Source organism: Micromys minutus (assembly GCF_963924665.1).
Source record: "Micromys minutus genome assembly, chromosome: X".
NCBI classification, from domain to species: Eukaryota; Metazoa; Chordata; class Mammalia; order Rodentia; family Muridae; genus Micromys; species Micromys minutus.
The window spans coordinates 48,657,117-48,668,316 of NC_137970.1; the positions used below are offsets into that span (position 1 = coordinate 48,657,117).

General features: G+C 38.3%; 1 protein-coding gene across 3 annotated transcripts in view; it reads right to left on the reverse strand.

Moving 5' to 3' along the window:
- Nucleotides 1-9,117, reverse strand: part of PHKA1 (phosphorylase kinase regulatory subunit alpha 1) — a 104,317-nt gene extending 95,200 nt beyond the window's left edge. For all 3 annotated transcript variants that reach the window (XM_080910463.1, XM_080910462.1, XM_080910461.1), the window contains exons 1-4: nucleotides 8,754-9,117; nucleotides 7,142-7,300; nucleotides 3,983-4,030; nucleotides 1,831-1,999 (exon numbers count right to left, since the gene is read on the reverse strand). In XM_080910463.1, the coding sequence (XP_080766589.1) occupies nucleotides 1,831-1,999; nucleotides 3,983-4,030; nucleotides 7,142-7,300; nucleotides 8,754-8,831 (454 nt within the window). In that variant the 5' untranslated portion in view covers nucleotides 8,832-9,117. The remainder of the gene's footprint in view (nucleotides 1-1,830; nucleotides 2,000-3,982; nucleotides 4,031-7,141; nucleotides 7,301-8,753) is intronic.
- Nucleotides 9,118-11,200: the final 2,083 nt, after the last annotated feature.

Consider the following 11,200-nt stretch of genomic DNA (forward strand, 5'->3'; position numbering starts at 1 on the left):
CAATTTCAAAGCATTTGTTTGTTCTTAAATTTTCAGCAGTTTTGGCTGTTTTGCTGCAGCTCTTCATACAATTCTGTAAATTGTGATCAATGCCTGCCTAAATATATCTTCACTAAGTATTCAAAAATATTCAAGGTATTGCTAGTTCTCTGTGCAGATCTTTTATATTCTTTTCACCAGTTATATATAACAAAGTTGCTTTTCAATTTCTATCCAAATGCATTATACACAATTTGTATTACTTATAGCTAAGGTATTTCACTGACCTCTACTAGTCTTCTATCTTAATTTTATTCTTCATCTGCTCTACCTCATCCAGTCTATCTTCCCGCTGCTAGAATGAACCATCCCTTGATTATCTACATCAAATGGCTCTCTACTGGTTGCAGAATATAATTTTAAAATATTTAGCACAAGTCCTCATGAAACGTTTGAATCTATCTTTGCATCCATGTTGAAGAATCATATTTAAAAACCATCAGGGATATTTAGTCAGTTCCTATCTTGAAGAAAATAAAAAATCTAGGTGGAAGTCGTGGTGCAGCCTTTACTCCCCAGCACTCGGGAGGCAGAGGCAGGCAGATCTCTGAGGTCAAGGCCAGCCTGGTCTACAGAGTGAGTTCCAAGACAACCAGAGCTACACAGAGATACCCTTTCTCAAAAAAAAAAAAAACTAATTTTTTAAATTTAAAAATGAAAAACAGCTTTCAGAGTTGAAATAAAAACATTATTCAAAAATAAATTATAACTACCATTCTACTTAAATAAATAAAACAAAATTATATTCATTCTGGAAAAAATTTCTCCTCCGAAAGGAGATTAATTGGATAACCAACTCATAATTTTGTAGAAAGTTTATTTAAGGAGTTTATCACCAAACATTTATTTGCAAAAAATAGAGAGAAGAGTATTCTGAAGGGATTTTCATTTTCGGTTTCTTTTGTATCGAGGAACTCTGGCCTGGGCAATTTAATGAGACCCTCTCTCTCAAAAAATTAAAGGGTTAAGATTTTAGTTTAGTGATAGAGTGCTTGTCTAGCATTCATAATTCCCTGCTTTGAAGCCCTAGTACCATAGAAAAAATATTATTGTAAATATAGTAACTTACTCTGAATGATCTGGAAATTTTCTTATTAAGTTTAGGAACTCCATATAATAGAATTGTTTCCATCTCTAATTTTATGTCTCTAAAGGATCTCAGTATGTAGCTTTCACTGACCTAGAGGTTAGTATGTAAACTAGGGCTGGCCTGCATCTGCCTCCCAAGTGCTAGGATACAGACAGATGAGAGCTACTATATTTTTTAAATTTTCTTTTACATATTAGGCATCTAAAGATTATCACAAGACTACTTATATAGAATATTGTTTAATAATGAAACATATACATTAGATTCAGAGCATACTAATAAAGAGTATATAAAGTAGCTGTTTCTATACCACAGTCACCACAGGCATACTGGTGTAGAGTATAAAAATAAGAAAAAACCTTCACCCTTCCTTCCTTCCCATCTCTTGGCATCTGAGAAATAATAAATAATGACGGCACTAAATGTGGCTAAAAGATCTATCCCACAGTTTTGGGTTCCCATTTCAAAAGAGTATTAATTAGCACTGCAAATTTTCTTCTCGATATGGTAAGATATTGCCTAGACCTCAAAAAAGTTCTCTAGCTGTAGCAAACTTATAAACTATTGCTATTTCTAAGTTGCTTCATTGAATACTATAAACAGATCATTTATTTTCTAGTCAATACCTACAGAGAAACCAGATGAACCAGAGTAGATGATCCAAACTTAGGAGCACACAGTAATTCTCTCCTTGTGCTCACCTGAGGCAGTCATTTGTGCTAGGAAGAGCAGGTACACGGAAGTAGCATCCAACTGCAGGTGTCCCCACTGGTCATCGCCCACTACAGTGGCACAAGTTTTGGTGTTGTACTTAGCGTGGAGGCTATCTTTAGTACTCTGACTGTACTTAAAGGACTCTACTTTATCCACCTGAAAAAAAAAAGTGTAAAAAAGGCTAGTCAGAAAAATCAACCCATAGCCCAAGCATCTGCAAGGCTCTGACATACACACATCACTGCACTCTGCCTTCAGGAAATTGTGAATATTTGAAATACACCGTTACCTGCTTTTTTTTCCTACACTGGGAAAATCTGTCATTTTTAATAAAAAATAAGAAATGGTTTAAAAACCCACCTATTTCCTGTCAACTGACTCTTTTCTATGATTTTTCAAATGGTTATTTTGCCATATTGTAGAGAAAATGGAAGCTCAAATGTGTAAGAACAGTTTAGTGAGAAAATTCAGTGCTATGCATTTGTTCTTGAATTTAAAGTAGGAATATGCAGATAAAATGAGTGATGAGGATGAGGATATTTTTATTAATGTCCCTATGCACAGTTGTTTGTGGGTGTGGGTACCCCCAGAGGTCAGAAGAGAAATTTAGATTTAGATTTCTTGGAACTGAAGTTATAAGCACCCAACATGAGTGGGTATGGGGAACCACACTTTGGTCCTCTGCAAGAGGAATATGCGCTCTTAACAACTGAGCCATCTTTCTAACCACAAGAGGATAAATATTTGCCATAAAAAAGTTAATGAGAACCATACAGAGTCATAAAAATGGTATTACAGAAAGCTAAAATAACAAACTAGAGGAGAATCATTGAGAGCTGGGAGTATAGGTCAGTGGTAATGTAATCTGAGGATGCATAAGACCCCAGGTCCAATTCCTAACACACACACACACACACACACACACACACACACACACAGACCCCAGAAATCCAGACAGAAAACCTTAGGTAAAAGGCAACTGAACTAGTTCCTGACCTAGTTCCTGACACACGTAGATGTAATTATTTATGTTGCTGATATATGATAATCTTAAATATAGTTTGTGAAATTTGTGACTATACCTATTTAAAAGGACAAAGAATAACTATTTAAAATATAAAAATAGTATAAAGACACAGAAAAATTATATCTGTGAGACTAGTAAAGAGATACATATAATAAATAACTTCATATTCATTTAAAATCATGTGTATATAAGGAAGTTTATATGTTAAAAGCCATTTCTTTCTACTTTGATCTAATTAAGTCACGTTCAATATGTATACGTTTTGAATCTCAGAATATAGGTTTATTAGTAAAATATTTTTGTGTGGAAAAATGCCATAAACTCAGAATGTAAACAGTAGACTGTAAAACTACTTACAATGTACAAATGATTAATATCCATAATACACAAGAAGTCAGTAGGCAAGAAACAGGCAACCTACAACGAGGCAAAGCTCTAGCAGGTAATTCACCAGTAAGGGACTGCAAAATTTCAATTCACAAATAAAAGGATGTTCAGCTACACACAAGGCCAGAGAAGATCAATTGTTTGACGTTCAAGATTCCTTTGCCCCAATCCTAAAACTGAAAACACTTTGAAAGATGTTTTTCCATTTAAATTTTGTATCAAAACTCAATTGGTGTAAACACTAAATTCAAATCAACATCTGGTTATTTATAAGCCTTATTCCATTTAGCATATAAGAAATGTTTCCCTACAAAGAGATGTTTTTTTTTCAGAGTATTTTCTCTATCCACATGAGAAATTATATGATAAAGTGCAGTGTGCTTATCTTTTTAAAAATCTTAAAATGTATTAGTCCCAGAATGGATCTGGACCTAAATGTTTCAGATAAGGTTTTTTTAAGGAACTGTATCATGCTTTATCTAGAGTACACATAATTGCAAATAGTATAATGATTCTTGTTGAGAAAAAAATCATTCAGAAGGGGAGGAAAAAGACTGGAAGGAAATAATTCTAGTTGCAACAGGGTGGTGAGTCTTTCTGTAACATCCCCATCCAGAGTTCTGAACCTTCTAAAATTAGAGAGTACGGTTTGTCAATCAGAATAAAAGGCTATAAGCATCATTAATGTTGTTATGTTTTATCAGAAGTTGTTTCCGGTGTCATACCTGTCTGATCATGCAGTGCAGCAGTCCCCTCATTAACTTCACTACACTCTGCAGAAATAAATGGAGACAAGCCTGTTATAAACATACTGAGATACAAGAACACTTACTCAGCAGTTCAGTCAGTACATGACCTTTTGAGAACAAGTAACCCTATCCTGGGCTCTACTTACATGGCATTTGCTTTATAGGAACACAAAACAGACTGCAGCTAAAAGTTGAATCAAAAGCCATGGTTTATGATTCCTTGCATTTAAATACTAATATAAAATTTTTAATGCAGTTTTACCCAAAAATAAGTCAACCATCTAATAAAGGAGAATCCACCTAGAAAAAAGGGACAAGTCAGCTCGCTCCCAAGGCTCTAAGGATCCTCTAGTATATGCCCTACAGCCTTGATAGCATCTTTTTATTTAAAATTTCTCCTTATTTTTAAAGACTCATTTTTTTCATTTTATATGTATGGGTGTCTTGATTACATGTATATGTGCACATCTCATGCATACCTGGCATGAGAAGGGAGCATGTTTTAGAACATCATAGCATGGGACAGCTTCTTCAATTGTCTGCAAACACTTTCTGTTTTAATCTAGAGGATCTTATGTCAGCTTTGTGGTCCATAGACCATACCATGAGAAATTTTCCAAGTAATAATGTGAGGGTGACTATAAGAACACCATCAAGAGAAACAGTGGCAAGTCACTACTTTTGTGTAGAGTGCTGTGTTTTGTTTTACTAGGAAAGGTTTTTTTTTTTTTTTTTTTTTTTTCAGGCGCATGAGTTTAAAGAACCACAGGATGCACCGGGAAAACTAGTAAGAAGACAAATAAAAACTGGAATTTGGATCTCAACTGAGGGCAGAGCTAAAGTTAGAGAGTTGAAAATCATTCCCAAAGAGGTAATAGAAACCATAGAAACCCCATGAAAAGCAGATGAGAGACGATACAAAGAGAATAAACTGAGAAAGAACCAGAAGTTGGGGCAACCAAAGATCTGCCTGTATTTTTTTTTAAACTTATAGCTATGAGACTTTTTTTTAAAATCTATATGTTCAAGAAAGGGGGCATATATATATATGCATATATACTTGTGCATAATTCTGTTTCCAATATAGACTAAGGAAGTTAGTTAAAGCCATTTCTTATTTCTATTCACTATTCTCATTGATTCTCTGATTTTATGAGAGATAAACAAAAATGAGAGTTGGAAAAAAGGGTATAAATGATCAACAATGCTTTGGAGAAAATCCACACAGTAATGGTAAGTTGGCAGCAGGTAAAAATTTAATCTATAGGTGCATGAGAGTAAATGTATGTTCATTTACTTGTCTTACACTGGTTATTATCTAGGCACATTATTAGATCTTTCCATATTAGAATCACCAGTTGATTTGAAAAATACCATTGCTCATGGATATAATTTCTAAATTCTTACTTAAATTGTTTTCAAGTGAGATCCATCCAGTTAGAATATCTCTGAAAAGCTTTCCAAGTAATTTCAATGTACAGCTAGAGTTGAAAATCACTCATCTAGGTCAGGGACAAATCCAGCCCATCACTGTTTTTTAAATAAAGTATTTTTGGAATGTGTCGCCATGCTAAATTTTTACATATTTTCTCTGATTCTTTTTTGCTATACCTACCAGAGCTGAATAATTAGAGACAAGTGACCCACACAGCAAAAATACTTACTATCTGATCCTTTATAAAAATGGGTGGGTTTCTAATCTCTGGTCTAGATTAATACTGACTTAGGCTTTTTCCCCACAGCAACTTTTCTTTTCTGAAGCTGATTCCTGTTTCTACAATGTTCTGAAACATTCCAAAGTTAGAAATATGATATAAAATATTTTTCAGCTATGTGAAAGGTTATATAATAGAACACAAAAAGTTTAGAACTGGCTATTCACCTTTTTTCTCATTTTTCAACTTGGGTCAGGTAAGGAAAGACACCAACTTTGCAGAATGGTGGGATAACAAATTTACTCTAATAATATTGAAAATTTTGATCAAATTATATCAGGCACATAACTAATGTTCTTCTGATATTAATTTATAGCAAATCAAAAAAATGTATAGCAAATCAAAAATAAGGAACAAACTACTGAGATCAAAATAGCAAAACATTCAAGATAGAATGTAGAGTTTTTTTTTAATACACCCTATGTTTTCCAAATTTCTATTATGGCATTATTTCTATAAAAGTCTGCACTTGTTCTGCTAGAGCAAAAGCTCCAACAATGTTTTTGTATCTCTCAGTAATGGCTTGAAAGAATTCCAAATTGCTATCGATGCTGAAGATAGCATAGTGAAACTTGTCTCACTCCCAAGAACAACTTCTGAATACATTGCTGCTGTTTAAAAAACAAATCGCAACAACCTGATTTATAAATCATAACTGGAACTCAGATTTCCTAAGTTCAAGGGAGCCCACAGGAGAACTAGCTGCTGAGGTAAGGGTCCTTCTCAGTAATGGAAAAGGATCTATGTATACTTACAAGTACAGAGTACTTTATCATCAAAAGGCTTGTGTAATCCAAATAATGCCAAATTATTGTCCTTTTAGACACTTTGGATGTAGTTCCTTTCTGTTCATAAGTTCTATAAAGGATGTTACTTTATTGAGGGAAGGTGCCTTAAAAATGGTTTAAATTCATCTGCTGACCCTGACCTCAATTTGTCTCCAGGAAGGCAATGGGCTCTTTAAAATATTGGTCATCATTATAAAGATCAGCAAAGCCATTATTTTTGTCTAATGAGGAAAACCTGTTGATATGTGTCAGGTCCACTCATACAGACACCTCAATTATTTTAAAAAAAAGAATAAAATAGTATATATCTGCTCCCAAATATTCTTCTCAATGAAAATAAAATGGTAGAACCTGAAAATACACTTAGAGGATTATTAATTTTAGGCAATATATCCAGTTAGGATACAACAGTAATGAGCACTCTGAGCCCTCTTCCCTGAATCTGTAGCTTTCAAGTTTCTACAGAAATACCTAAACCAAACCAAACCAAACACATGTCAGGTATATTATAGGAAAACTTTATAGAATGCAATTTCAGCAAGGTGGTACAGGGGCTATTTTCCCTTCAATTCCTCCTCCCCCATTACACCCACACATAGCTCCACATCTCTGTATAGTTTTGTTTTGATTACCTGCTCCAGTTCATAGGCCTTTGCCTTGTCCTCATCACGATCTGCATTTTTTCGATACGCCAGGCCTAGACCCCACACAGCCAAGATGCTATACACATTATCTCGGACCCAGGCATCTTTCTGATCATAGCTGGCTGGAAGCAAGCCTGTCACTGGATTCTGCAAGATCAACCAAGAGAGGACAGACAACTAACCCCAGAGTGTTAAAGGGAACAAAACTTAGGGAATATTTTACTTAGAAAGTTTAGTCTTTCTCCTACTTCTCCATTCTCAAGTTTTAGAACATTCTTTTGTCTTTAAACCAGTTTCCAGCAGATATTACCCCCCAGCTTTAATGAGTTATAATTGACAATAAAAATTATACATATTTACAGTATGCAACATGACAATTTGACACATAAATGAATGTATTGTGAAATGACAATTAAGTTAATACATCTAATACCACACTTTTTGATATGGGGAGGGTCATTTCTCTCTGCAAGTTTTAAGTATATAATAAAATAGTATGGACTAGTCAGTGTGCTGTTACTGCTGCTAATCAGCGTTGCAGAACATGTTCATATGGGAACAGAAAGTTTGTTCTCTTTCCACACACTCTTAAGAATAAGGAAAGGGCTGGTTGAAAGCTTACAAGTCCAAAATGTAGGTATTATTAAACTAAAGGCATTAATAATGGTATTATCAAATGTAGTACTAAGGATGTTGCTACATGCATTTTAAAAGGAAAATATATTTTTTACGTTAAATTCAACTAGCAACGAAAAATCTTGAGTAAAGGAGTAGAAAATATATTTATATATACAGCCAGGTATGGTGTCTTCCAGACCGATGCTACTTCGAGGCCAGCTACATAGTGAGTATCAGCCCATCATGGGCTACAAAGAAAGACTTGGTTTCAAAAACAAACCGACAATTCCAAAAAGCATATATAAACTAGGTGCAGGGGTGCATAATTGTAACCCCAGCACTGGGGAGATGAAGCCTAAGGATGGTGAGTTTGAGGTCAGCATGGGCTACAAGGTAAAATTCTGTCTCTAACAACGAAACAAAACAAAAAACGACTTAGGAAACAAACAACAACCAAAAAAACCTCACTGGCTTGTGGTCTGTTGTCCAAACTGTGAAGGCTATGGCAGGAGGATCCCAAGTTCAAGGCCAGCCTGAGCCACTGTGCAAAACTGTTTAAACAAAAGTATGCACAAAGTGCCTTGACCTTCACAGTGGCCTAAGGCCTCTTAGGATGGCTAACCGTTCTTATACATCTTTGGGAGGGGTGGTGGAAGTAGATGCCCCAAACCTGGGGTGAGGGCAATAAACAAGTATTATCATTTTTTTTTTTTTTTTTTTTTTTTTGGCAACTCTGCTTCTGGAAGCCAGCTGTAGTTGCGGGGAGAAAGTAGAGTTACCTCTGAGCTCAGAAACTATCATTCTGGAATCACTACAGAGGGATGGGGGGTTGTGGTTCTTCATGCCACACTTTGATTGTACTCCAGGTTCAACATGCAACTTTCCTTCAGGATCTTTTAGAGCCTCCCCAGAGACAAAAGCGTTCAGGGTTCACCTAGGGTCAGTGTGTGGCCTCTCACACTTCACCCTTACCTACACTTACCTGATGGCACAGGATGGTTTGATGCACCAGCCGAGCATAGCCGTCCAGGCGGACCCCCGAGTTACTCCGGCTCCTCATCGCGCCACGTCCCTAATCCCCCACTGCACACTCGGGGAAGCTTGGACACCAGGCCTGCGCAAACCGTCTGAGCGCTCACTTGCTCGTGCGGCCAAGGGTTCCCGCGCAGCACCCTGCTCTGGCAGCCTCAGAGACCACTTCGGGCCGTCGCTCAGCTTCCGCCTGCCAGGACCCCGTCTCCACTCAGTCTCCCGTGGCCCCCGGGTGCCGCGCCGGCATCCTCCGCTTGACTGAAGGAGACCGCGGCGGCCGGGAGACTCCAGGCCAGCGACAACCGCAGGTCAGCGCCCCGGGCACCGCCTCCCCTGGCGAGCGTGCGGGGGCGGGGCGTGGGTCCCGCAGCTGCGCGCTGCGCCCACGGGCTGGTCACTGCCACCCTCCGCCCAGATTGTGTCGCTATAGGCGACGCGCTTTCCCCGCCCCCTCCCTGGAGGGCTATTTTCGAAACCCTACAAGTGACTATTTTAATTTTGATCGCCTGTTGAGCGCGCAGGCTGTTATTGCTCTTACTTCTGAAGGACTAGTTTTAGCAACCTGTGAAACTCTTCAAAACTGAAAGAAGAGACTGGTCAGCGCTCCCGGACTGAACGATTCCATTTCCGGATCCTTAGGAGCAAAAAGTTAGATTAAGCGCGGCACTCTGAAACCAACTAACCAAAAAAAAAAAAAAAAAAAAAAAAAAAAAAAACAAAAAAACAAAACAAAACAAAACAAAAACAAAAAAAAACCAGCTTCCTAGGGAGCTCTTTAGTCTCTCCTTATCTCCTTAGAGACCCGCGAATCAGAGGCGGTTAGGGAGCTTTGAGGAAGCAAGTGTCACAGGCTAGGAGCAGGACAGGGAGCTGAGTAGCGATTGAGGGTGGTCTTGGTGGGACAGCTGACTTTGGAAGATTTCCTCGTAGAGTATAAGTGGCTAGGCCAAACAAACGTTCAGCTGAATTCAAGTGACAGAGGAGAGCTGGGGAAGAAGGCTACAGAGGATACTGTGAGGACCTTGAGGAATCTGCTGACAGGCGGGTCCCCAAGGACTTGCTTCCCCCCACCCCCCCACCCCTGGCCGCTCTATTGTCCCACCCCCACCCTCTACTCTCTGCTCTCCCATACCCCTTCTGGGCTCAGCAGAACCACAAGACTGTCCTTTGACCTTTCGAGTTCTAAATGTAAGCCTCCCTTGGCCACTTCACTCTGGCCACAGTGATTTTGCATTTTCGCTCTTTTTTCCCCCCTCTTAAGTTTCTTCTCTCCTTACAAGCTGCCTCTGGGCCACCACTGGCTCTGCTGCAGCCTCTTCCTCCCCATAGCATATAGTCAGGCACCTTGGAAGGTTGACTAGTGAATATCTGATAATGATGATGAAAGGCGAGTGCTCAAGAATTCGAGCTGGGATTTTCAGGTTGAACAGCCAGTCAATGATGCAGTGACATGGAATTCTCGAGCAAATAGTTTCCATTGCAGTCACTACCTACGCAAATCAATGGCTGGCCAGGACACCACTCCAAGTCCTTAGTACACTGGGAAAGGGAGTTCAATTTGAAGAGACTATTCCCCTGCTCATACCTCTAACCCCCTGATATCTTGTCTTGCCCTCACCCAGACTATAGCCTCAGAAACCTTTTTCTCTACCCTTGTCCCCTTCAAGTGTCTGTCCTCTAGGTTTTCTTTATCTTGGTATTTAAGTACATCTTCAAGCATTAAAATAATATATGATCACGAAAGAAAAGTTGCAAAATACAAAAAGGTGAAATAAAATATTGAAATCATAATTTCCCACACCACTACTTTCTCTTTATATTCCTTCTGCATAGACCTCCCTTCGCCTCATGATAGCACGACTGGATTAGGAATGGCAGAGGGGAGGCATCACGAAGAATGATAGCTGGCTACCAACAAGACCCTGCTGGCTGGCATTGCCCTGCTGTTTTCATCCTTGGTCCAAATTAGACTTTCAGTCTTGTAGTCTTAGAAACTTGATCTGCTCAGTGTCCCAGAAGTGTGAGACACAGGAGGCTGACTCATGCTGACTACCTCACAAGAGCTTGGTGCATGAAAACCAGGATGCTGATTGATACTGAGAAACAAAACTATAACAGCTTGCATTAACCTGAACACTACAGGTTCTCCCCTTAATAAGCTGTAATTCTTACTAAATACCTTATATAATGGCCATGTTAAGTAGATACTCTTCTGATTAGTATATATTAATTGTACAAAATAGAGGGTTTCATCAAAATGTATTAACAATGAAACCTATCTTAGAGGTGGAGAAATAAAGACATGAAAACTAACTAGTTGGAAGTGTGATCTTCCATGCTGGTTTCATTGACTCCCTTTATATGTTTCCAGGGCTCACTGGCACTTATTTTTTAGAT